Below are 27,473 nucleotides of genomic sequence, written 5' to 3'. Positions count from 1 at the left end.
CGCCAAGTCAGATCATGAAAATACCGCTAAAACAATTAAATATGAATTTACTTGAGTTTGATGGGAGACAGTAGCCAGTTGCTACCCATCTGGTGCGAACGGTCACAGCCAACCAGAGCACAGCGCAGCCTTCTCTTGCCAACACCGCCAGGCACGTGGCCTTTTTCCGCACCGAGAAGCCAACAGATGGCGTGTGTGACTGGAGTGAGGAGAGATTGCGGGGGGGGGTGGGGATTTTGGAGAGGAAGACCTACCCGCAGCCACTGCTTCTCGGTCAGGGCGTCGCTGTAGTCCACGTCCCGCCGGTGGCGGGAGCCGCGGCCGAAGATCTTCTCCTCCTCCTCCTCGCAGGTGAGCCGCTCCACCTCGGCGTCGTCCTTGATGATCCAGGAGGGCAGCTCGTCCTCCTCCATCAGCCGCGGCCGGCGCTTGGGGTTCCGCGCGTCCTCCCGCCGCCGGTCCATGTCCATTCGCTGAAAAGCCACAACCGCGGCGACAGCGCTTTAACCTCACAGGCCCCCCGACAACCACCTGACTGCTTCTCCTCCTCTGACCTTGCCCCTTCGGCTTTCCCTTACGATGTCTTAATTACTCTCAATCGCTGATGAGATGTTAGCATGAGATGTGACTGAGTTTGAGACCCCTTCGCTTGGCTTTCCTTGATGCATTCCTCCCCTTCGTTTTGGAAATACGTTTCCTGAAGAGCGGTTAAATTGGGGAGAAAATATATATTTTCAAAGAGAATTATTCACAATCGTTTTAAAGAAGGGGCTTGCCTTTCTGGAATATTTGCTTACAATTGACAGTTTCCCTCAGCGCAGGGCATCCAATGAACTGCATGATGCTCAGATCCTCAGGCCTATACAACGGCTTACCAACAAAAGCATAATTGCAATGAAAACATGCCTTTCAAAATACAGTATTATTTGTTTTATACTGCTCATACTAGGTGTACAAATATACTCTATTTTAATATTTTCTTTTTTCTTTTTTACACACTTCATGATAAATCAACAAATGGAGCCAAGTTCCAATACACAGATGTACAAGCGTAGCCTTTATGAGAAAATAAAGATCGAGTAGGCACGTATCTGACGAGTAATCAATCAATCCATTACTCGTACCCAAGTCACAGCCATTGTGTAATCATTTCCTTGGCTGCTGTTGGCCCCTATGCAATAATAAACAAATCCTATTAAGGGAAAGCTTATGAGGCTATCACTGCTCCAAGAACTAAGCTGTGCTGTCCTTTCATGCGAGATATTACCATTTCATCAGCAGCTGGGGTGAAACCCAAGAAACTGCAGAAATAAATGACTGTTTTGAGTTTACATGACAAGCATGTTGTTTTTCTCATTACAATGGAAAGTGACCACATCATCCCTTAAACTGGGCCTGTTTTACAGTCAACTTCCACAACACCGTAACATTAATCAATGTCGTTTTATTAACTTCCAAGTTTATTATTCACACGTAAGCACAAACTGAAAGGGAAAGGCAGTGAGAAGGGGGTATTGTTAGCAAAGGGCAACAGAAACAGCAGATTTATTCTTACCATGAAAAGCTCAAACTCGTCCTCGTTACGAGCGATCATCTGATTGAGCGTTTCATCGTCCGGGACCTCGTCCTCCTCCTGAAAGCAAACGCACAGGTGTGACACGTGCGCAGTGGTAAGAGCAGGACAGGGCTGTAGACTCCAGCTTGCCCCTGGGTACTGTTTCACAAAGCAGGATTACTGAGTTAGCTGGATAACTGCGCTGAGTAAAACCCGGAACAACTCTTTATTTCAGTCCATGCTCCAGACTTGGGAGGGTTTATTAATACCCGTTCATATACAACAGGGGTGCCCGACTCCAGTCCTAGAGGGCCAGTCCGCATGCTGGTTTTTGTTCCAACCAATTACCTTAGTTTTAGTTTTCTGTCAGCTCTATAAACTACAGGCTGGTTCACTTGAGCACAGTAAAATATTTAAGACACGCCTGCAGTCTAATATCTCATTAATAATCTCAATATGCTTTATGACGCTTATCAAGCACTAGCACGGCTGTGTATTTCTAATGACGTACGGAAAGAGGAGAACCTGGCCAGCCTTCAGTCTCTGACACAAGCCAGCCTTCCTGCCAGGTTTCCAAACCCTGACGAAGAAGGGTTTCCACAAACAGCGCTACAACTGCTGTCACTTCAAAACACCACAGACAGGTACAATAACTCACCGTGTCACTGTTTAGGGATTAAGGGAGATGCAGAGTGACTGCAGTGAAGTAAATTTATGGTGAAAGTGACAGAAGGTCAGATTAGAGATGAAAAAAACTGAAGGAGCCATCTTTGGCTGTCCACAGTCAGAGGAGTATGCCAGCATTTCCATTACACCGTTCACATTCCCCATTATGAAACTTCCTCCATATAAGGTGTGTTATGAATACAGGTTTACTGGCTTACATTTGAGACATGAAATGTTTAGTTGTGGCTGAAATGATTACTGTTACTTTGTCAATATATACGTCTCAGGAACGACGGGAGCCAAGCAAATTACGTATTAAGTGGACACACACGCGCACATACGCACACACACACTGAATAAAATTCACATTCAAGTCACATGTCATTTTAAAATGGCGCCCAATATAAATACTACACATTTAGATGGCTCATATTCAGCAACACAAAGCTAGACTGCCAAAAAAAATGTGGTAAGGGTGATTCCTTTTAACCTTCCTTTGTGAAAGCAGTAAATGATCCCTGAGTTTCCTTGGGTCACCAAATTCATTATTCTGTATTCCATTTAAACTGAAGTAAAACTGTGCCTCATCTGTAAGATGTAACCAAACAACCCTCTGGGATTCAACCAATCTTGTTACATTTTGCTTGTGACACCAGTCACTTGCTGCTTCCTGGTCCGCAGTTACTGGTCCCGGATGAGCTTACCCGGTGCTAATTACAGTCAGTAATTACACACCAGGTAACCTCTAGGGACACTGGAAAGGGAAGGTGCAGCTTGTGAAATCAGTTTCTTGCAATATGATTGGTTCTGCCAAGATTTAGCCAGAGTTCTAAGTCTGTTGTTGTATTGGCTTGAATCGCTGCTTCTAACTGTAGCTCCACCTACACAAAATTCTAACCAATCAGGATGTCACGAAGGCAGAGCACATGCCAAGACGTTCTGTGGACCTCGCACATCAGAGCCAACCTGATCCGGTTAAAAGTGCAGTAGCAAGGCTGTACAAGTCAGAATAACAGCCGAGACCACGATTGATCTGAGTGTGACTGAGCCAGCATTTCAGGGCACACAGGGAGTGATGCGGGCAGGGCAGGAAGTGATGCGGGCCCACCTCGTTCTGCTCCTCGTGCTCCAGGATAGCCTGCAGGAAGGCCCGGCGCTCGTGGCTGGAGGACTTCTGGTCGAACATGCCGGCCTGGATCACCTTCTGGTCCACGTTCAGCTTGTACTTGGCGGCGGCCAGGATCTTCTCCTCCACGCTGTTGACGGTGCAGAGGCGCAGGACGCGCACCTCGTTCTTCTGCCCGATCCGGTGAGCCCTGTCCTGGGCCTGCAGGTCCTGGGGGGACGGGGGAGGCCAAAAAGCAGTCAAAAATCGCTCGCAATCGAGAGTCGACCTGTTCAAGCTGCAGCTTGGTTCAAAAAGCCCTGAGCTCTCAGCATTCCAGGTTGAACAGCCCTGAGCGACATAGCTCAGGAGGTAAGACCGATTGTCTGGTAGTTGGAGGGTTGCCGGTTCAAACCCCGCCCTGGGCATGTCGAAGTGTCCTTGAGCAAGACACCTAACTCCTAACCCCTAACTGCTCTGGCGAATGAGAGGCATCCATTGTAAAGCGCTTTGGATAAAAGCGCTATATAAATGCAGTCCATTTACCATTTACCATTTATGCTACATTACATCCTCTGTCTCCTTCTTCCATCTATTACGTGTTAAGGTCATGTTGTAGGTTTACGCTATCGGTTGCAACACTGATAGTCTGATATGGTCTCTGCTCTCAGCCTAGCTTTCCTTATACGCACTTTGGTAAATGTGTTTTCTAAAACACATTTAGGTTTTCTAAATACCAAAAGGTGAATGTAAAATTCCAGATAATTTTTTTTCTTTTTTAGACGAGCACGTGCACAAATGCGCGCTTTAGGCCGCGCCCTGGAGACGGCCACGGCTCGTTCCACCCGGGCGACCCCCCCGGGGAGGCTCGGCGGACCAACCTGGTGCGGGTTCCAGTCGCTGTCGAAGATGACCACGGTGTCGGCGGCCTGGAGGTTGAGGCCCAGCCCGCCGGCCCGGGTGCTCAGGAGGAAGATGAAGTACACGGAGCCCTTCTCGTTGAACTTCTGCAGCAGGGTCGCACGGTCCTCCGACTTGGTCGTCCCTGCGGGGGTCAACAAAACGGGACGCGGCTTGTTGTACATTCACATACAGGCATTCACCAGAGGCCCATATCCAGTACGTTACAATATTACAGGCATTTAGCTGACGCACTTATCCAGAGCGACTTACACAACTTTCACGTAGCATTTACACATTGCATCCATTTATACACCTGGATATGTACTGAAGCAATGCAGGTTAAATACCTTGATCAAAGGTGCAACGACAGTGTCCTACCCAGGAATCGAACCTGTGTTAGGTTACGAGACCAGTTCCCTTACCCAATGTACTACAATGCCGCCAGTACCTAACAAACACTAGCACCTAACGAGCTAGAACTAGAAAATCAGATCAGGTTCAGATCTGGACCGCATGCGTTCACACGAACACTCTGAACCGCTTTTCTCTTCTTGGGTGCCTTTTCCTCAAAACTGCCGACAGCGGCGACGGCGGTAGAACGCACCATCCAGGCGCAGATAGAGGAAGTTGCGGTAGGCAAAGTAGTCCTCCATGATGGTCATGAGCGTGGTCATCTGGCAGAAGAGCAGCACTCGGTGGTTGGTGGCCTGGAGCTTGGGCAGGATGCGGTCCAGCAGCTCAAACTTCCCCGAGGCGCGGTACAGGTCTTGTCTGGGAGCGAGAGAAGGGAGGAGGAGGAAGATGAGAAGGAGGAGGAAGAGGTCTGTATCAAACACATACCGCCATTCTTGCACGTTTGGAATACACCCCTGGAATTTGTTATTTTACTATTGTATATCACCGGAACAATTATCAGCTATAAAGAATGGAGAAATGCAAAAAACAAAGCTGTGTAAATTGCTCTGGATAAGAGCCTCTGCTAAATGCCTGTAAATATATTACAACATGAGGTAATGAAACTGTCTGTCAGAAAAGTTTGAAGGAAAATCATATTAAATTACATTACATAATGGGCATTTAGCAGATTTTTTTATCCAGAGAAACTTACACACAGCTTTTTGTATTTCTCCAGTGACTGTTGCTGAAATCGATAGCCAGCTACCCAGTGCTGCTTGCTTTGAAGAGCCTTGATTAGCTGTAATGACGTTCAACCAATGGTGACAGAACTAAAAAACTGACATGAAAATTGCTTTTGAAACAAGAAAAAAGCATGTGCTGATCGATTTTGTATGATTAATTTATTGCCTATATGAACACAAAACATTGTGACGTATAGTATATATCTGGAAAAAACATAACATGTTTTTTATGCATGACAGTGAGCAAAACAAGTTCTGTCTTGCAAATATTTTTATGTTACAAAGTCTTTTAATTGCAATTACTGACACACTTACCCACTGATGATGCCGTGTGGGTACCCCAAGTGCTCAGCGAACGATTCCTTAGAAAGAACAGGCATTTGGAAATGAACGTCAAACTGAGCAGGCAAAGACTTCAGCTTCGAAACTGATTGAGCTTAAAAACAGAGGGAACATGTCTTTAAGTGGAGTACCCTTGAATACCAGGCTGCCTAATCCCAAGTGAAGGTATTCAGGTGGAGGGCTCAGCTTAGACAGGGCAATCAAGCTGAAGTGTTCTTCCCTGCCGGGGTACGCACCTCGATGTGCTGGAACATGTACGGGTGATTGCAGATTTTCTTCAGCTGCATGATGGTGTTCATCAGAGTCTTTGCGCCCCCTTTTCCCTGGGTGAAAAAAAAAAAACAGAAACCATTTGTGCGCTAACACCATTTTGCCACCATTCTCCTAGCACAGGGTAAAGAATGCTGCCTCCCTTTCTAAAGAGACTTAGTTAATGCTAATGAACTGCAGCTCTATGTTACAGATTCTACCTGTCTCTTTGCATCCATCGATAATGATGTACACTCCCCCTCAACCAGCATTCTAGTCAGTGTTCTAGAACTCCATTGCTTTCAGTTACCAGTAGTGATTGTGACATCAGCATTAGAATGTTCAGTTAAGAACATTCTAATCAAATATTTGCGATGTCACACCTAAATGGATTAAATATACAAATTCTCCATTTGAGTTTACAGTCCTCAAAATGATGCTGGTAGTTCCGCGAATACAGTTTTCCTGCATTCAGCAGGAAAATGAGTGTTTTCCTGTGACTGTGTCATTAAACTCTTACCTTTTTGTCCTTCTCAGAGCCATCGGTCAGAAGGATGCCCTTGCCCTGCATGTGCCGGTACAGAACCTTCTGGATGGCGGACATGTCGCACTTGATCACGTATTCCACCTGTGAGGAGACCGAACGCACAAAGGTTACGCGCGGAAGGCGATGACCTAAGACCTGTGACCTCTAATGGCAAGATGACTGGCCACCCGTTTTGGCGAGGTCCCCACCTTCTCTGGTAGCTGCGACTCCACCTCCTTCTTCAGCCTACGGAGCAGGAAGGGGCGGAGCACCTTGTGGAGACGGCGGATGATCAAGATGGTCTCCTCCTCATTCAGGTCCACCTGACAAGAAGTGGAGCGCAAGCAGAGGAACTGACATTCAGTCATACAGTCCATAAGAGATCTTCCTTGAGCATCTTACATCTCACAACCTATGCAGGACGTATCTTATGAATATTCATGAATGGGCATGGCTAAGGACAGCTCCTTGGTGATAAATATTGACTTTGAGCACACATCAAAAATTACCAATGAGAACATGTAGTTAGAAAGTAGAGAGAACAGAACGCACACAGGAGATGACCACAAGGCTCCTCTACAGAATCTGTGTTGGTATTCAAAAACTACATTACCCACAAAACAATGCGTCAACAATCCGGATATAAAGCCAAAACCGAGTCATACCCTCTCGCCGGTCATGGCGAAGGGAGCGTTGAACCACTGCTCGAAGGTGCTGCAGCTCTTGAAGATGGTGGGCAGCAGGAAGTTGAGCAGGGCCCAGAGCTCGGGGAGCTTGTTCTGCAGGGGCGTGCCGGTCAGCAGGAGGCGCCGCGGGGCCACGTAGTGCGTGTTCAGCACCTGCGTCAGCTTGCAGTGGTGGTTCTTCATGCGGTGGCCCTCGTCCACGATCATGTACTTCCAGCGGATCTGCGGAGGGGCGGGAGGGGGGCGTCGCAATGAGCGGGAGGGCAAAGGTCGCGGTTCCCCTCGCTCGGCTTTATCGCGCGGACGCGGCGGACCTCACCTTGGCCAGGATGTGCTTGTCCTTGATGATGTACTCGTAGGTGGTCAGGAGCACGTTGAACTTCCCGCTTCGGAGCTGAGGCACCAGGGACCTGCGCAGAGCGGGCGTTCCCTTTTTGCGACCGGGAAAAACAGGAGACGCGCGCGTCAGCGAGGAGAGGCTCACAAAACACGCGCACAAAGAGAACCGTGCCTCTTTTTCCACAACACCTCTTTGACAAAAAAAGGCGTTCTTAAACTTTTAAAGGCGGAGAATAGAAGGAGAGGGAGCCATTTGAAATAATGAAACCCTCTCCGCTACAATGCTCGCACGTCTGTTTTGCTACTCACCTTGTAGGCGATTTTTACCACAGTGGGAGACCACTTATCCAGCTCGTACACCCAGTTGGACAGAGTCCTAGAAAGAAAACATTTCACTGTACAAAAAACAGCTCTGGCTTTTTCAGTGATTTATTTTATTTTCCCCAAATTCTGAAAGCCTAGTTGTATTTTTAGGACAATTTCCCCAAAGTATCCGCACATGAATTGTGGGGACTTGAACGCAATCCAAAGTGTTTGCTGCAAGCTGCTTATTTTCACTCTACAGAGAAACTGCAGACTGCTGTCATCCAATCACCACAGGACAGCCCTGCAGACAAAACCCTCCCTCTCTGGGAACCCACACTGACCAGTCCGCGGTCACCAGTGATACTGTCATAGGATTCAATACCAAACCAGCTATGATACATGCACAAGGTGCTCACTGATACTGATATAATGTGATGCTGTGATGCAGAATGAAAAGTGCATGCAGAGATAAACAATTTGTAATAAGATTTTATGACTCGTAGACAATAAAGTTGACGTTTGCGGCACGAAGCACCTCAATGTGTTTTGCTAAAGTGGGAAGCAAACTAATTCAGGGAAAGATGTCCTACATAGTCTATCTCATTAAACCTTCTCATTAAACAAATCTACACTCAAGCAAGACAGAGAGGGAATCATTTTATAGTCACTGCAGTCTGTGAAGGGACTTAACCCCACAACCTTCCAGGGCCAGAGCGAACGCTAACCATTAAGACCAGAGGACCAGTGGCAGGCTTTTAGCACTGAAAGCAGGCGCGTGGCTGTACGGGGTGGGGGTGCGGGACTCACGACAGCGGGACGATGATCAGGTAGGGCCCGTTGAGCCTCTTGTGCTCCATCAGGTAGGTGATGAGCGCGATGGTCTGGATGGTCTTGCCCAGGCCCATCTCGTCAGCCAGGATCCCGTTCAGGTTGTTGTTGTACAGGGACACCATCCACTCCAGACCCTGAACCTACAAACACAAGAGTCCACCGTTAACTCCCAACGGCCACAGTGATAAATGGAACCCGCCAACACAACAGTCCGCCAATAACTCCCAACTACCACAGCGATAGAGGGAACCCACCAACGGTCCGCCACTAACTCCCAATGACCACAGCGATAGAGGGAACCCACCAACGGTCCGCCAATAACTCCCAACGACCACAACGATGGAGCGAACCACACACATTGTCAGAAAGAATCCTCAGTGTCAAAAGTGAGACTTCAGGAGAACTTTGTAACTATCTGGGAAGTTGCTTTTAAGAGCATTTACATTTTTCCTTTCAACTCTGACTTCAAAGAGCTGCAACTTCACGCGAGCCTTGGGAATGAAAAGAAGACCCTGCATATGCAATTTTCGAACGCTGGCCCTATATGCTCCGTGTCCAAGTCCATCTGACTCCTTCTTCACCGTGTAGCTTTTAAACCCTTTTTCTAGAGTCTGCCACTTCCACAGGGCACCAATGAAGACGACTTTAGCATACTGAACATTTTCACCGCAAATCCTTGCAAATATTTCGATTAGACAGCGCGATGTCCACAAAGGGAGGGAAACGTGGATCGCAAACTCCACCCGGCCCGCACACACACGTCGAAGCAGACAGACGGCTGGTTACGTCCTCATCAAAGCAGGCATTTGACGTGCTCCTCTCGGTTTTTTAGCCTGACAGCTTCCAGGAGAGTTTGTGGGGAGTCTGTATTCCGTGGCAGCTGTGACTTAAACCCTAGATTTACTGGTGAGATTATTATGGATCTGCTGGATCAACAAGATCTGCGCTGTGCGCTATTTCAGCTATTCCCACCAGCCCGTGCAACACTCCCCCAACCCCCCATTGCTCTCTCATCCCTTCCTTCGCTTACTGTATTGGTGTATTGATTTTGGGCGTGCCCATTTCTGTTATTTATATCTACGACCTTGACACCAGGTATAACCCTGGGTAGTATATAGCGTTTCCTGAACGGGATTCATTTAAACACAGTGCTCAGCTTACACACTGATGCTACACCTCCTGCACCATTTCACACACACATTGCTCCTGCTAGGTGCCGCCTTGGATAATCATTATATTCACACAGTTCAACAGCTGCTGTTTCCGAAAATAAGAGTGACAAAAATGAAGCTTGATGAAAATCGGGGCTCTACATTTTAGGAGCATTTGCTACTGAAAACTGATGGGCGTTACGTGGAAAAATAATTTAGGAGCGAGTCTACTAATTGGGATGCATTAGTGTGCTTTTAACTTTATCAACTTAGGAGCACACGCGCTCCTTTGAAAAAATGTTAGAGCTGAGCCCGGAAATTTCAACAATTTGGAATCCATTTTTGGCTAAGTTTGTTTGTTAAAAAACGCTGATGGAGAACAGAGTGTAACAGCCAAACTTGAAGTGCGGTTTAGCAGTTGGTTGATCCTGGGGTTGACATTAGTATTCTGTACACGGGCCTTCCAGTGCTGTAGAAGCCGCCTCAGATAAGGAGCCCAGGAAATCAATGCCGTGCGCGACCTCTGACCTCCCGTATTGACTCCCGCGGCTCTACCTGGTAGTGCTTGAGCATTCCGTTGACCAGCAGCGTGGACTGCTTATCCACCCTCTCCGTGACGGCGTGGGCCACCCCGTAGTACGACTGCGAGCACGTCTCCCCCGTCGGGACGGCGTACTCGTCGTCCACGTCCTGTTTGGCTGACCTGCGGAGAAGGCGGGACGGAGGATGCTCGTCAGCCAATGAGTGCAGTGTCAGCAGTTCGTTAGCCGAGACAGCGTGTGTGCGCTGTAGACAATGACAGCGTGTATTGCTGAACGGCTCGTGAGAAAAGGATACTTGATCGCCAAAGACCAGCCAGACAGGACACTGATGGTATAGAACTTGGACGCTCATAACCGATTCGTCGGGCATATAAGGTCATACCTCCTAGTAATACCACAAATTAACAATTTCACAAGTCCGTATTAAGCAAAGCAAGATAAATTGTTAGCTCGCCTAGATGCGTAACATTCAAATAAAAAATTAAAATTCAATAAAATAAACAACAAACAAACAGACCAATGTCAGTCAATACTGATATGATCTGTTATTACTGAGCATTCCAAAGTGCATGTCAGCGCAAGCTGACATGCACTTCAAAGAGTTCCATTTCAAACGCCGTCTATACTCATTCTATACCCAAGTACAGCCACATAAAGGTAAAAATAGTGCCAACGCTACAAGTGACCTTTGAAGGATAAACGTGCTAACAGGCTGTGAAAGGAGCTCTTTAGCGCTGAGGGTGTAAGAGCGGCGCGCTGGTTTCGGCGGGAAGCGGGGCTACGCACGCGATGATCTGGTGCGCTTCCGTCTCCCACACGTCGTCGGCGTTGGGGTCGACGATCTTCTTCTCCTCGGACTCGGCCCGGGAAACCGCCTCGTCTTCGTCCTGCGCGGAACAGAGGGACCCCCAGTGAGCGGCTCTCTCCCAGAACGGCGAGCGAAACTTATCAAACGGAGACTGAACGTCAGTCTGTGATTAAAAAAAAGGCCTGAGAGAAACCGGCGGGAGAGGACTGGGAGGAGCCGTCAGAGCCGACCGGGAGTGCCGGCCTCGTTTCATTGCTGTTAACGACGACGCGCGGGAAAACCGCGCACACACAAACCTCGTCCTCGAACTCCGAGCCACTTTCTTCGCTGTCGGACCGTGGGGCCACTTCGTATCTATTTGATGGGGAAAAGAGAAGAGAGACACAAAGTAACTGTCAAAAGCTTTAAAAGAGCTGACTTACATCTGAGAAATAAGTGTTTAAAGAATGAAGAAAGAATTATGCAAGGTTCGACTGTGGCGATAAAATGCAACGCATTTAATGGAAATTAAAAAGAATTACTGCATGGGATCTAGTATCCAGCACGGTATCTAGGTTCTGGTTTAGGCTAATGTGTTTGGATATTCTAGATCAGGGTTTCCAAAGCCTTTATCCTGTGAAGGTTCCCTAAAACCACCATGCTGTTGCAGGTGATCCTCAATAATGTGTATAATACTAGAAAAGATGCTGGTCGTTCTTATAACATTCCTACAGAGTGTCTGAATGTTTTTTCACTGGACAGATGGAAATTGGACTCAGGTGCTAGCACCAGGGAGCCTACTGTTAAAGAGAACCACACAGTGTGTTCAACATGCACGGTGCAGTTTAGATCGCGGGAAGACACACGCCGTGCTGATTGAGCGCTCGTGTCACGTGGACTGACGTTTATGATTGGAGTTAGCCAGAACATACAACGGGCAGAGGTTATGGTAGGACTTAGCTCGGTATGTTAAGAACAGACAGAGGGTTATGGTTAGGGTTAGGGTTAGGCCGGTACATATAGACAGACAGGGGGTTATGGTTAGGGTTAGGGCTAGGCCAGTACATACAGACGGGCAGAGAGTTATGGTTAGGGTTAGGCCGGTATGTATAGACAGACAGGGGGTTACGGTTAGGGTTAGGGTTAGGCCAGTACATACAGACGGGCAGAGGGTTAGGGTTAGGGTTAGGCCGGTATGTATAGACAGACAGGGGGTTAGGGTTAGGGTTAGGGTTAGGCCAGTTCATACAGACGGGCAGAGGGTTAGGGTTAGGGTTAGGCCAGTATGTATAGACAGACAGGGGGTTATGGTTAGGGTTAGGGTTGGGCCCGCAGGCGGAGACGGGCGGAGGGCTCTCACCCAGGGTTCATCTCCAGCCAGGCCTCCAGCTGGCTGGACTTGGGCGCGTCGGTCCCCTGCAGCACCTTCCCCGTCTCCGTCTGGATCACCTTCACCGGGAGCTCGCTCATCTGACTGCTCTCATCGATCGGCTTTCATAAAAAAACCATATTCATAATGTAACAAATATGACAAGGTGTGATATCATTTAGCTGCTTTTCTTAGTGGACACCAATATCAAGGGTGATTTGCTTAGTTCAACTTATAACTTCAGAGGGCCTGGTTTACGAAGACCTTTAGCATAAGCAAAGAGAGTAACAGTATTTTTTTTTTTTTTGCACCAATCGTTGGCTGTCTTTTCAGTTTTGCATGTGTTAAAAGATTTTTTTATAAAATGGGTTGTTTCCGTTTTGTGTCATGCCTAACAACACCCCTGTGGCCATGACTATATACACAATACAATCCTTTTAAAGTGTCATCCACTGACAGTGAAAAACATTACCACAGACATGCTGTCCATACAAGCTCCAAACATCTGTGACTTTCTCACCTCCCCATCCGGACCAATGGCACCCATTTCATCAGGGTTCTCATCCACTTTCTACAGACAAAGCACAAAACAGGTTACCAAGTTAGCGATGGACAAAGTCCATCCAAGGAAAGCATTCATATAAACATGGCATCAGCACCCAAGGATGCAGAGAAAGAGAAGGCAAACCTTCTTCTTCTTCTTTTTCTTCTTCTTCTCCTTGGCGGCCTGGGCGGCCTTGTGCTCGTAGACCAGGTCGGTCAGGTTGGCCACGTACTCGTCCGTCTGCTGCAGCAGGTAGGCCAGGCGCTTGTCCTTCTTCTGGTCGATGAGTTTACGGTATCCCTCCTCATCCTCAGCCTGGGGAGGGGGGCAAAGGGAGTGAGTAACCCTGGTAAAATAGCACTTAAACTCCCCCCCCCCCAACACCCCCACCCCATATATCCATTATCACACAACACTGATAAAACAATCACAAGCTTTAAGGATGCGGCATGGCAATGGAAAATTCCGTTGGTAAACGCTGCCCGCCGAACCCATCGCTCAGCAGGGCTCTGATGGGGGATGCGGTCCGTCTGATTTTTCGGGGGTTCCCGCAGCGATAACTCAGGGGTGTTTACCGCACCCGTCCGGACGGCCCGACCGCGGCCCACGTACCATCAGCCTCCTCATCCTCTCCTTCTCGATCCGCTCCGTCTCCTTCTTCTGCTCGCGCTCCGTGTTGGTGTGCCAGGTGGCGATGGCCTTGGACAGCTTCTGGATCTTTCCGGTGATGGACCGGTGATATTCCTTGAAGTCCTTGGCATGTTGAAGGATGCTGTTAAGGTATTCCTAAAAAAAAAAAAAAGAGAGAGATAGCGGAGAAAGTCAATTTCTGCAAAGACTTCCTCCAATTAGTGACTCAAGTTTAGAAAGGAGCTGTTGCACAAAATGAATGAGCTGGAATAGCCTATGCTGCTGGTGCATGAACCAGATCATCAAATGAAGAAGGAATGCCAACCTCACACAGAAAAAAGTCTTCATAGTAAAACATTTGTTTACTGATGCTTAAAGATCATTCAAAAGTCGCAAAAGGTCATCTGGACTGCATTGATAAATTAGTTTGCTTTATTTTATGGATAAATTATAAAAACTATGTGATTGTGCAAAATTTGATGAGTGCATCTGATAGCCATTACATTACTTTTACTTGGCAGAGGAATTTATCCAAAGCGATGTACAATAAGTGCATACCGAAGGTCATTGGAACAACTACAAAACACAGGTCCAATAAGGTACAATACTCATTTTGTAACAGTTATTCATAGCCGTGAGCACAGTAAGTCAAGTTCACACAATAAACATTACTCTCTGGCCTAACCGACGCTAAGTCAAACTAGGTAGTATGACAAGCTACAACATCAAGATAATTATATAAAGTACAATATAAGTGCTGGACGGAGGTATATGTACTGTAACATGAAAGCCGTACATCGTTAGCTGCTAGTCGTCGTTAACCTCCGATGTAATGTACACTTTCTACACTTCTTCTGTGGTCTGTAAAAGCCTCCAGCACAAACACTGCAGGAGTCCTTCCTGCTCCTCGACTTCCTTGTCATATTTCATTTTGTTAGTTTCCTCCATCTGAGACCTTCCAGATGCAGGAATAAATTTCTTATCGACTGCCTGAGACTAAAATAGAAGAAGTACTCGAGCTGGATCAGCCGTCATCTCTGTAATGTAAGTGCGTGTTTTCGGGTAATTTCGTAAATTTGTTTTTGTATATGCCTGGTCGGCTTCCGCTTAGAATATAAACGTCTCCTCATCAGCGGAGCCCAACAAGTTATTCATCACAGCGCACGGAGACATGACAGAAACGAATCAAAAAAGAGAAAATGATTACCTCTCCCGATTTTATGAGTGAGTACGCCACAACTGATTTCACAATTCAGCAATGCATAACATTCACTTAACATTTATGAATCCCTTGAAGCAATTTTTTTAAGACACCCAATACCAAGATCATTTTCAGAAGCCTCCTGTATTTATATCTGAGTTTGGATACAGGGCTTCTTGCAGCCTCATCTCAGTACTGTTTACCATACTACGCTTACAGGAAGGCACACTAAATTGCATTGCTTCTGTCTTTACATTCCTGCCTGTTGCCATCAAGGTGGTAGGCAAAACCAGAGGTACACGTTGCTCTTTAGCTACCTAACCTGACTACATGCATAGTGAGACTACACTAAGGTCCTTAGCTAATTTATTAAACTACTGTGACTAAAACGATGACTGTGTTTGCAGGTATTGACCCCTCCATACAGAGGAAAAACTTGAAAACCTAGACTTCATTCATTCAGTGTTTATTTCACTCAGGCCTGTTTGATTTGAGTGTACCCAGCACCCAGATTGACTATAATAGCAAGGAGAGCATAAAGACTTGTATTTAAATGGAAAGTTAAGGACAAATGTTAACAGAACCAAGACCCTGGTGTTTTAACTAATTGAGACATTTGCGACAGCTGTGAGCTAAAACGAGCGGACCAGTTTAGCCTGGTTGGGCCCAGGTTGACCTGTTCGGGCCCAGTTTAGCCTGTTTGGACCCTGACTGGCCTGGTTTAGCCCAGCCGGGCCTGGTTGGGCCCATTTTAGCCTGGTAAGATCAGTTTAGCCCATTTCAGCCCGGTTTGGCTCGCTCAGACCCAATTTAACTTGTTTGGGCCCGGTTTAGCCTGTTTGGACCCAGATTTGGCCAGGTTTAGCCGACCTGGGCCCGGTTTGGCCTGTTTGGACCCAGATTGGCCAGGTTTAGCCCAGCTGGGCCCGGTTGGGCCTGGTTGGGCTCAGTATAGCCCACCTGGGCCCAGTTGGGCCCGGTTGGGCCCGGGTGTGCCGGAGCAGTACCTGGTGCTTCTGCCTGCGCTTCCTCTCCTGCTCGATCTTCTGCTGCTTCTCCAGCTTCTCGGTCATGCGGGCCTCGCGCAGGGTCTGCCGCTTGCTGCGCTTGTAGGCCTTGGAGTTGAGCGCCGTCTCCAGGGTGGTGTCGCGCCGCATGCAGGCCACCACATCCTGCCTCAGCTGCCAAAGAGAGAGCGGTGACACTTTCCCACCAACCAATCAGAAGACTTCCAGGACAAAATGGCTAAATTCACTTTTACTGTATCAATGCAGAATTATCTAATAACTTGAAATTTGTATTGGAGTCTGAGGCCAAATAGACTCACTGAAGATTAGTCAAATGTTGAGACTCTTGCGTTATAACATTTCAAACACAGTGTTTGGGTACGATTTTGCTTTCTCGTGTTGGTGTGAACTTTCAGAACCATATGGCTGTCCTAGAAGAAAAAATGGCATGCAAAGGTGGCTATTTTAATACAATAATTAAATTATTGTTTTGTAAAATATTTTTTTTTTTTTAATCTCCGATTGCTTGAAAATTGTGGGTGTATTGAAACTAGCAGTAGCGTATCATAGAGTGACCCAAACCCAAACAAGGCCAATTAAGCAGTACCTGTCTCTGAAAGTTAAGCAGCCTCAAGGCCTTTAACTCCACTGTCGCTTTTGTTCTCAGGTCAGGGGGCAAAGAACCAGGCAAATTCTCCAGCTCCTGGATTCTGTGAGCAATCCTAGCCTGGAGCCTGCATTGAAAGAGACAGAAAAAAATAAGAGCTGAACTGATGCACTGTTCTTTTCTGCCCCCTACTGGTAAAACGTGATTATTGCATGAGATGCACACAAAGACCTGGATTTAATCAAACAACGTTCTCAACACTGACACATACATCCAAGTGTTTGTTTTACGTCAGTTTGCTGTCTTCAGAAATTGGCAGAATTAGGTCGCCAACTGCCTTTGTGAATAAAAGCAAACAAACCGGGATTTATTCGTATGAGTCGAAGTTAACCACAAACATTTATTGAATCCAAGTCCTTCAACCAGCCAAAAAGGGACATCATTATTTAAAGCACCAGCATCTCATAGCCTTTAAAAATACACAGACACCACTCAAGTTCTGCACCAAAGAAATATACATAGAGATATTTGTATTCTGTCACAAGAGCAAAATAGATTAATCCATCCTTGTCTAACCATCAGTGAACCACATTATTAGGACTTAAGTAATAAGCATTATACAGTGAAACAAATATGGGACCAATACACTCTATACAAATAACAAATATGTTCCAGTACACTCTAATAGTCACCCGATATCACATAAAACAGAAAGAATTTCCAAACAAGTATCTTCTTTGTTAATGACGTTTAAGGTGATCTATCGCAGCATTCTCCAACATATGCAAATTCAGTTCTGCAAAAAGAGAACGCCTTCCTGCATGCATGCAGTTCTCACGTGTGGTTCTCACCCTTTCCGCCCATTTCCGCTCAAACAACCTTTATGTTTGGTCACACAAGCAGTCTGGTCCAACTCAATCTAAATATTTGCTGTCTGCAAAAGGCCTACGTGTGCAATAGGACTTCTGTCCAAAGTTCACAAATCCACCTCACTTTATCGTCCGGCTAAATGTAGCCCTTGAACTTGAAGTACTACTTAAACAGTCTCCTCCCTTCCGAGTTTAGAGAAGAGAATTTATTTCTAACATCAAGAGGGACGGTGGAAGAGCATGGAGGAGCATCCTAATTAGAGTCCCCCTAACTGGCAGCACTGGTCTGTGACTGCCATTACTCCAGATGGCATTCCATGAATAAAACATCTCGAGATCACAGAAAATAGGGGCGCCTAGTCATGGTTGTCCGAATCCCCGGCCAATGATGAAACGGACACAAACGAAAAGCAACAGATTGCTCGGTCACAAGACAGACCACAAAATGTTCCAAAAGTCCAAAAAACCTGGCTCCACCACAGAAAAATTGTCCTCACTGCAAAAAAGAGGATTTTTAATGAGCACGTAAGTGCCTTGAGTTTAGAGTAGGTTTTTTGGAACATTTTTTTCTTCAAAATTCTAACTCAGAGTTCTAGAACTCCATTGCTCTCAGTTACCAGTGATGACTGTTACATCATCATTAGAATGTTTGGTTCAGAACATTCTAATCACATACAGCACACTATTCATTTTGGCAAGGTCCAAAAAATGAATGGGAGTCAACTGGGAGCCAGACAACAAGGAGGAACGGTGATGACGTTAACGGTCAGCAGGGACAGCCGATGTTGCTAGTATTCACGCTATGCAAATACAATGGGGTAAGCTCCACAAAATGACCTATGTTATACCAATGAGAAATATCCCTATAAAAGGTTAAGGGTAGCCTGCACCCTGCTGACCTACAGGACCGGGCCAGGCCTGGGTGAGGGAGTGCGCAGAGCGGTTTGGGTCGCCTGAGGTACCTGTACTCCCTCTCCTGCAGGATCTCGGCGGGGTCCAGGCCCTGGGGCTTCTGGATGGGCGTGATGCGGTTCTGCTTCTGCTGCATCTGGAACATGGGCGAGGGCTGCCCCGGGAGCTGCTGCTGCTGCTGCTGCTGCTGCTGCGGGACCGAGGTGCTGGGCATGGGCGGCGGGGCCGACGGCAACTGCGGCGGGGCGGGGGAGGGCCTCCCGCTCGCCGCCGGGACCGCCAGCTTCTGGGGGGTGCCCGCCACGTCGCCGCTTTGTCCTGAAACGAGCGCAAGCAGCTGAATTCACTGAGACGTCTCCGAAACTTTGGGCAAATTTCAAATCATTCACAAGGAGAAGAAATCCACAGCAATGCCTGAACTCTGTACGTGGATCAATTCTTTTTTAGGGTAAGAATTTCAGGGCAGTTTATCTAGTTCTTTCTTACAAAAGAAAGTACTGAAATGAACTGAAATGTGCTGAAATGACACACACCTTCAGGCCAGGGTTTCGGTCCTGGCATGGGGACGTGTCCTTGCATCCCAGGGGTGGGGCATGGTCCCGATGGAGGCCCGCCCATGGGATGCACTGGCATACCTGCAAACCAATCACGGTCCACCAAACACAGGTGAGTAAACAGTGCAGGCATTCGCCCACATTCAGCACAGCTGGAGCACCTGCACAGGCAGCATCACAACAGGCCTAATTCAGCCTTGATCTCACAGTCTGTTAAACATTACGTCTTCATCTAACCGTTGCTCGATAAATGCTAACACTGTCGTGATTATTTAGCACGATGGCTCAAGCATGCAACTGCACAGTAAAATGTTCAGTGTTAAATGAACTGTTACAGAGTCCATTTGGTCCCTCTTGGGGGTTCAGACCAAAAATGTGCAACGCGACGAACTGCAACTGGCGACTATTTGCCGTGTTCTAGAACTCACCACCTGCAATAAGACAAGTTGAATGGCCTGCAACAGCAAGCTCCGGCATCTGACGCTCTGAGCCAGGTACACAGTAAAATGTCCTTTGTGTTAATTCAACTCTAACCATGTTAATTCAACTTCAACGGATAAAATTTGGTCCCACTCTGGAATGTGGGACTAAATGTAATTAGTTACAGCTGAATTAACACTATTAGAATTAAATTACCACTGCACGATTTACTGCGAATTTCACACAGCCGCAACTCCTCTCTACAAAAGGGTTTGGTCATGTCGCCAATCTTTGGTCTGAATTGGGCGGTAAAGCTCAAATGACGCGAGGCGTCTTGCTGCGTGTCATGCGGCACATGGACGAGCGTGTCACGCGGCGCGCGGACGAGCTCCGCCCACCCACCTGGGGGCCTGCTGTAGGGCGCGCTGGCGGGCTGCTGCTGCATGGTGGGCAGGCTTCTCTTGCCCTGCACGGCCAGCTGCAGGTTCTCGGGCAGCGGCTGGCCCCGCCCCAGGATCTTGTAGGCCAGGATCTGGGCGCGGAGCTGCTGGAGCTGCACGGGGCTGAAGGCCGAGGGGCCCCGCCCCTGCTGCTGCTGCTGCCCGAGGGCCTGGGGGTCCCCCGGCATGATGGGCCCGCCGGGCTGGGCGGGGGGCATCTGGGGGGGCGTGGGACCCCCTCCAGACATGGGGCTGGAGGCGTGCTCGGGCACCCCCATGGGGGACGGGTGAGGGGACATGTAACCTGTAATGAGGCAGGGTAAATATTTGTCTCTCAGTGGTATCTGTAAAACTGATATTCCACTTGCAGATTTATTTTTCTCATTTAACACAATTAAAAACAGTAAAAAGAGACTAACTTCATTCTTAACCAGTGAACATTTGAACAGATTAAATTGCTCTACTCAAATGGCTCAGAGCAACCAAATTACTAAAACCATTTGAGTAAACATTATTTAATAAACCTGCCAGCATTGCATGCACAACCTGAACTTCTGCTGTGTTAAATTGAAATAATCTGCAAAAGGCCTTGGTAAGCTGTAACAATAGCACATGGCCAAGTTTCAAGTTTAGTGCAATGTATCTAAATAATAATCAGTCAGGACTATCTTATTTGTTTCTATCTTATTTGTTTTTTTTCCACTGTATTTTTTAGAAATTATTATTTTCAGATCTATGAAGTGAAATGAGACAGTATTAAGTAGTTGTGTATTTTTACATTTGCTCCTACAAATGTCAAATTCAAACAGTGTGTAGGTTGATTCACCTTGTCTGACAAAAACACTAATATTAATTACCTGTACACACTAAACAAATGAATTAGTTAGCACGTATCACTCTTTAATACACTTTTTTTTACCCATGTCTGAATGCATACCAGCTCAAACCTCAGGCAAATGCTCCATTTGGAAACACCTCTAGTTGACTGTATGATCCATTTTTAATGAAATATTTCTAACCAGACGTGAGATACAGCTTGTAGCTGGATATTGGGCAGCACTGGATTAATACGGTCTGAGGAAAAGGAGAGCAGCTGTGGACGTTGCACTCAATGATTTCTGAGGGACGGATGAACGCTTTGACCATGGGCACTTGACTTGACGGGTTTTCCTCTCTTTAGTACAGTACATGGTCCATGTGAGACTCACCAATGGCAGATGGCCCTCATCTGTGGACCCTGCTGGTGGGGGTAGTAATGTATAAATAGCCTTGCTGCCAACAGTAACTGTATATGTGTCCGTGTGTGTGTGTGTGTGTGTGTGTGTGCGTGTGTGTGTGGGAGTGTGTGCATGTGTGTGTGCACACGTGCGTGTGTGAGCACATATGGATGTTAAGAACTGTTTTGAACAGTGTTATTTTTTATACAAACTTCAAAAAAAGTAATCTCTCTTGTTATACTGAAGTAGTGCGCACATATTACTAGTGAATTAGTGGTATAACCAAGAAATTAATAATCAGGTATCAAGTAATTAATTAAAGTTCAGTTTCCTCTTCAAAATATCTCAGAAAACTTCAAAGAATAATATTCTCCCTTTAAGATGGTCAAACTGCTAAATTATCAGCTAGATACCTTGTTACCTTGCTAACTGCTTACATCTGAAAGTTAACTTTATTTAAGTGACAATTATCAGTGACAAATTAGTTAGTTAGATTAAAAACAACAGACCACCAAGACCTTTTTTAAAACCAAAGAAGTGATAGCATGTGATACAAGTATTTTTAAAACCAAAATAGTGACAGCAGTGACAGTTTTTTAAAACCAAGGAAGTGATAGCAAGTGACAGAAGTTTTTCAAAAACCAAAAAAGTGATGACAAGTGACAGTTTTTTTTTTAAACCAAAGAAGTGATAGCAAGTGATGGAAGATTTAAAAAAACCAAAGAAGTGATAGTAAGAGATAGAAGTTTGTTTTTTTTAAAGCAAAGATGTGTTAGCAAGTGACAGAAGTTTTTTTTTTTTTAAACCAAAGAAGTGATGGCAAGCTAAATGGAGCCACAAGTAGTTATTTACAGCCCTTGCTGGCTGCGTGCACATCAGCATATTCCCCGGCTCTACGGGGAGCCAGACTCCCGCTGTGCAAAATCAATGTGGAGCCGAGAGAGGAGAAATAATGAAGTGTTAACAAACAGGATTAGCCGCAAATAGCCACTTTCCCTCGCTCGCGCCTCGGTGTGAAACGGAGATGAGAGCAGATTTCACCGTCCCAGGCTGAGCGTTTCGGGAGAAAGAGAAAAAAAAGCTAAAGCTGACAGATCAGACTGCGAAGACCGAAGGTGCCATCCTGGAAATTTTTGTCACCACATTTTTTAAACTTTAACACTTATAGCATTGTTCAGAAACGAGAGCTTTTAAATTTCAATTTTTCCTTCTCTGAGTAATATCGAAAACATAACCAGCGTGCGTTTTACAAATTTATCAGACCAGAAGGACAGAATGCAAAATAAATAAATAAATAAAAACAATAAAACGCTACATTTCTCACCCTGGACTACGCCGTACCCGCCAAGAGCCCTCTACCAGCAGAAAGGCAATTTGGCAGCAAACCTGACGCCGTTTAACTGTGCGGAGCTGGCAGCGCCAGCGGGGGGCGCCTTACCTTGGCTGAGCTGGTCCATCGGGCTCTGAGGGGGCCCCATGCCGCTGTGCAGTGATCTCATGCCCATGCCCTTCATCTGGGCGAAGTGCATCTCCTCCCCCATTCCTTTGTCGTGCATGCCTTCCATGGGCTGAAACCGTGCAAACAGAGCTGGAATGTGTTACCGCGTCCATTTTTCTTCTCCAATAAACACGACGTCGCCGCGACGGTCACGTGTACACGGGAAAAGCTCGCCCGGTCTTGGCCGTCTTCCCTAAGTGCCAGTAAAACTAATGGCGTGTGCGCGCGGGGTGTGTAAATAGAATGACTGGACGCTTTCGCGCCGCGAGGCTCATAAATTCACCCGCAGTGGCTACCAGCACGACCGACGGGCAATATCATGCGCAATCGCCTGCTTTACAATGTGTCGTGCTATCGCCCTATCGCCTCAGGTGTGAGAATGTGGTGATTCTAGCTCTGTTCAAAACCCCGTCGTCTCAAGCGCATTATGTCCTGCGCTTATATCTACACTGCATTAATGTATCATTGTTAAAAGTCTGGATAACAGTCTCAGCTAAATGAATAAATGTAAACGTACAGCGTGTGTGGTTGGCAAACACCTTATCTGATGGCTGACTGAAGTGAAGCCCTGGTCACCCTACCCAGGCAGAACACTCTATTAACACAGTACAATGTCCAGTGCTAATTCGGCTCTAACAGTGTCAATCCAACTCTTTAACAGTTAACATTCGGGCCCACTCAGAATGTGGGACCAAATGCTATCTGTTAAGAGCTGAATTAACACTGGGCATTCTGCTGTGCAGAACCGTACCTTGTGCATCTGATGCATGCCTTCTGGGGGGTAATCTCCTGGACCCTGGCCTGGAAGGCTGTGCGGGACACTGGGCGGGCCAGGACTTGGACCCATCATGCTGTGCACAGAACCAGGAGAGGGGCCCGGACCAGGACTGGGGCCCAGAATGGGTCCTGGAGACATGCCCGGACCGGGAGAAGGGCCAGGGTGGGACATCGCACCCGAGGGGTCCGTAGGGGTCGACATCAGTGACAATGTCACTTCAGCCCTCTGCAAGCCTGTAGATGCAGGAATGACTTAAATCCTAAACAAAGCCTAAGTTCTCCACGAGGCAGATAATAAAATTAAAAACGTGCAGACATGGATTTTCCCTTAGTAAAAGTCTCTTTAATAAGCTTAACCGACACAACAGAATTTATATGTTCCTCGAAACAATGACGCCCAAGTTGGCTGTATGTGCAAAACTTAAATCTAGGTCAACCCTCGTGATTTAAAAAAAAACACTGGATCTGTTGTTTTTGTGGGGGCAAGGCTGAAATGTTGTGTTTATAATAAAGTCCTTCTTAATCACACCGTTCAAAATAGTGGGAAGTCCCAGCGAGGGACATAACGGTATCCCTATCACTGCAGAGCAAAGCGTGCCCCAATTTGCATAACAAAAAGCTATTCATCACTGTGACACGCCTTCAAGCTGACCCCTTTCGACTGCTAAAAGGTACATCAAAGCCTGAAAATGAACTACACATGCCAATATTAATGAAGCGCACGCCATGTCTCTATTAATAAACCAAACACGCTCAAATTGTAATCGAGCTGGTTGGCCAGCTAGTTGGGCTTAGCGCAAGCTAATTTCCCCCAAAAAAGAACTGTTTTTCGTCTTGGCGTAGTTCCAAAAATAGCTGTTAAAAATGAATTCATAAGTGTCCACTCAGTAATCGTTTATGCACTGAAACTTAATGTTAATCCACGATTTTTTTACTACCTTAAATACGTAATGTAACGAATATATAGGGCTATCCGTCAGGTCCAGAAAAGTGGATTTCATGTTTTTTAATGAGTTTGCACGAGGCCTGTAAACGTTACATTTACGAAAAAACGAACATTTTTCAGCTTGCTATATAGTGCCTAGAAGCTAACTACATAGTCTAGTGAGCTAACTTACCTTGCAAATTATAGCAACAATAGCTACATGCCAAGTTAAAAAATCGATATCGACATTTTCAGGTATCAGTATTCTGTTAGTCTAATTACAATATCCACATGGCACAGGAAGACACTAGCATTCACGTTAGCAAGCTAACATTAGCTTTACACTTCCTGACTAAAAATATTAGCACGCTAAGTTAGCTTGTCTGACCGCAGGCCTCAACTTGTTTCACCCCTTGCAAACTTCATCTTTAAACTTCAGCTAACCTCAGACAGCAATGTATATTTTTCCACCATTACTGATCAGGGACAATGTTTTCCTGTCAAATTTAGTTATGAAACAGTGACTGTCGAGTTCACTCATATTTTATGAAAGCAAAATGCCCGTTTCTAAAATGTACTGTACCCGCTACAGTACACAGCGAGGGCACTGCTATGTTTTGGGAAGGCTCTACTGATTGGATCATGATGGCTTCCCCGACCGCTGGTTCTCTGTCCTGTAACGCTACCCCTAACTCATCTACCGCAGCTCATCAAAATCAGGGAAAAGTTCACATAGGATTAAATGTGCCATGAATCGCGCATACAGCATATACCAGTAATCGTGTCAACTTGTACATTTTATGCAGAATGTAGGTCAGCGCAAAAGCGATTTAGCTTGCTAGCCTGCTAGTATCAATAATAAGTTCAGAAAAGCAAGCGCTAATGCTACAGGCTAGCGTCAGATTTTACAGTAATGTGCAGCACGTATTAATTTCACACAATCTTCTTTATAGAACTGTTGCAAACACTTAAAATCAACTGTCGTAAAATAAAATGGATATAAGTCCCGTTTACCTTACAGAAGAATACGAAGAAATTGCACCCAAAAATAATATTTCGGTTTCAAAATATGACTGCCATCAACAGTTCCCATCCCCCCTATTTTGCTGACACCTTCAAGTTCAGATTTTTTTTACATGTACAGTTTTGATTCGTTGATACTACAGGAAATACCACCCAACTCCACGAATGATTGGCTCAGGAGCTCATCAATTCTGTTTTCTTTCTTGTTGGGCGGAGCCCTGTAGCCCTCAAATGCGCAGAAAGTACTGGAACAGTGCATGCAATCCAGAAAAAAATTCTTTATGATCGGAATGGGACAACTGTGTGGACGCTTAGGAACAACGTCGTTGGATGAAACTCGAAAACGTTTCCTTTTCGGTGCAAAATGATGTGAAATAAAGACAGCGACGAAGCTGTGCATTTAAATCCAAATGACAAAACGTTACTGTAGTCGTTTTTTGCTGGGCATGTGGCGAGTTTACAACCTGCCTAGCAGTCACCCAGCTTGCCCAAAATAGATCTAGGTGTGTTTCTATTCCGCAATTGTCAGCTAGATAACTCCACCAGTAAGTCGCTAAAATTCAATTCCTTTGGACACATTTTCAAATCATTTATCGCGGATTACGAAGCGTGTGAAAACCTTGCTTTATAACTAACTAGCGCAATCTTCATTTCTCTTTTGACAGAACTTCAACGTCAAGGTGAATTATGTCAATCATGCAGCGTCATCAAGTAGATGTAGCGAAAGAATCCTGTATCAAGTTACTTTGGTAATGTTATGCTCATACAATATTATTTAACTACAGAAACACGACGAAAATAGCCATCACCTCTTTCTAACGATCATTGCGAAGCAAACATAATTTTGAACCACGGATTGATTTTCGGCCACTTTTAAAATTGACATACTGACCTTGTTGGTCGCCTGCCTTAAGTGGGTCAATGAAAAATGGATTCCCTCTCATGGCTCCTTCCCAGACTTTTTGTTTGTTGCTCCAAGGTAGTTCAATGCTTGTATTTTAAGTACAGGCTCTGTCGACAATATTTTGTATTTTTGTGAAATAGCCTTAGAAATAAATTTGATTTGATTTTCAGTTAAACATACTCATATCTATGTCCACAAAATGTCAAGGGAATGGTTACACTTTTAGAGTGGTCAAAACTATATTTCAGATCGGGTGTACTTGTATTCATTATATTAATGGATTTTGATTTAACACCATATTTAACTTTGTAGGTGTATAGGTGTAAATTAAAATGTATGCATTAATGGTGCCATTTGCTGATATTTATAATTGAACGTAAATAAATATTTATAGGTAGAATGCCAAAGGTTGTGATGGGATAGGGATGCCAGTTGTGATGGGATAGGGATGCCAGTTGTGATGGGATAAGAAATATTTTGCGTGTACCACTTTCAACCACATGATGGCAGCAATGACTTGTACTACAGCACTGTGTCCACCATTGATCGCAAACATTCTAGAGGAACTTGTCTGGGTGAATTTGCGTAGACATTAGCGGTCACCATTATTATTGGCATGAACACCTGGGTAGACAGAGAACCGTCCTTACACTCTAAGCAAACATGTCTAGTTCTAAATGGTCGAAAACAAACTAAGATTTACATTCTGTTATTAATAGTTCAATGAACTCTGCCTTAGATGGGCTAAGGTAAACAAGATGAGCTGGGTACATTTGCATTCTCTGATATAAAAAACCTTTGTTTTTTTAGCACAGAATCCCAGCTGTTTCCATGAATCGTTTTATTTGTTTAAACGTGAAAGTTTAGAGTCCCTAAAACAACTTTCCGATCATTATAAAACATGCATGGTGCATTCAGCATCACCCTGTTGTATCTAATAAGGTGTATCCAAATTTGATTTGACTATTTTTATTTCATTTTACATAAATCTATATTGTCTTAAGTACTCATATATATGAGGCCTTTTGCATATACAATGAACAAATAAAATAACAGAAAAAAATAAACTTTTTTTCAGTTGTTTAACTGTTGGTATACCAAAAGTGTTTTAATTTTTATTTAATGTTCTTTGATTCTTGTCATCTGTTTGGAACCAAAATAAAGTGTGAATAAAGTTTTATGCGTCTTTCGTTGCAAAAGTAATCAGTGGCAGTTAAAAACTGATGTAGACATGGTTCTGTCAATTACCTGAAACCTATTAACAGAAATACCAGTCCTTCACACTTCGTGCTTCCAGTTTTCTGTCACAGTGTTCTGGTTTTCTAGGATGGATCCACCTGTGTAATTGCATCAGGTGGGCAGTGACCGCATGGTCAGTGTTTGAATGACAGATTAGGATCTTGCGGTTGTTCCCCTGCCTGAAGACGCTAACCACACATCCAAATTAGC

The 27,473-nt window shown here is 45.6% G+C and overlaps 1 protein-coding gene across 1 annotated transcript in view; it reads right to left on the bottom strand.

Annotated features, from left to right (window-relative positions):
- The window catches only part of smarca2 (SWI/SNF related, matrix associated, actin dependent regulator of chromatin, subfamily a, member 2), a 39,312-nt gene extending 14,046 nt beyond the window's left edge, over nt 1-25,266 (bottom strand). The window contains exons 1-28 of the mRNA XM_064296613.1: nt 25,112-25,266; nt 23,147-23,406; nt 22,336-22,465; nt 19,643-19,984; nt 18,800-18,901; nt 18,317-18,584; nt 16,486-16,612; nt 15,879-16,052; nt 13,653-13,826; nt 13,185-13,355; nt 13,017-13,067; nt 12,488-12,618; nt 11,445-11,502; nt 11,127-11,227; nt 10,354-10,501; nt 8,624-8,787; nt 7,820-7,886; nt 7,491-7,601; nt 7,151-7,393; nt 6,695-6,808; nt 6,480-6,587; nt 5,947-6,033; nt 5,684-5,730; nt 4,834-5,000; nt 4,208-4,371; nt 3,330-3,557; nt 1,556-1,633; nt 255-473 (exon numbers count right to left, since the gene is read on the bottom strand). Of these exons, the coding sequence (XP_064152683.1) occupies nt 255-473; nt 1,556-1,633; nt 3,330-3,557; nt 4,208-4,371; nt 4,834-5,000; nt 5,684-5,730; nt 5,947-6,033; nt 6,480-6,587; nt 6,695-6,808; nt 7,151-7,393; nt 7,491-7,601; nt 7,820-7,886; nt 8,624-8,787; nt 10,354-10,501; nt 11,127-11,227; nt 11,445-11,502; nt 12,488-12,618; nt 13,017-13,067; nt 13,185-13,355; nt 13,653-13,826; nt 15,879-16,052; nt 16,486-16,612; nt 18,317-18,584; nt 18,800-18,901; nt 19,643-19,984; nt 22,336-22,465; nt 23,147-23,374 (4,002 nt within the window). The 5' untranslated portion in view covers nt 23,375-23,406; nt 25,112-25,266. The remainder of the gene's footprint in view (nt 1-254; nt 474-1,555; nt 1,634-3,329; nt 3,558-4,207; nt 4,372-4,833; nt 5,001-5,683; nt 5,731-5,946; nt 6,034-6,479; nt 6,588-6,694; nt 6,809-7,150; nt 7,394-7,490; nt 7,602-7,819; nt 7,887-8,623; nt 8,788-10,353; nt 10,502-11,126; nt 11,228-11,444; nt 11,503-12,487; nt 12,619-13,016; nt 13,068-13,184; nt 13,356-13,652; nt 13,827-15,878; nt 16,053-16,485; nt 16,613-18,316; nt 18,585-18,799; nt 18,902-19,642; nt 19,985-22,335; nt 22,466-23,146; nt 23,407-25,111) is intronic.
- Nucleotides 25,267-27,473: the final 2,207 nt, after the last annotated feature.

This window comes from Anguilla rostrata, chromosome 10 (genome assembly GCF_018555375.3).
Source record: "Anguilla rostrata isolate EN2019 chromosome 10, ASM1855537v3, whole genome shotgun sequence".
NCBI classification, from domain to species: Eukaryota; Metazoa; Chordata; class Actinopteri; order Anguilliformes; family Anguillidae; genus Anguilla; species Anguilla rostrata.
The sequence above is the reverse complement of the archived record's forward strand: the minus strand, read 5'-3'. Positions and strand labels throughout refer to the sequence as shown.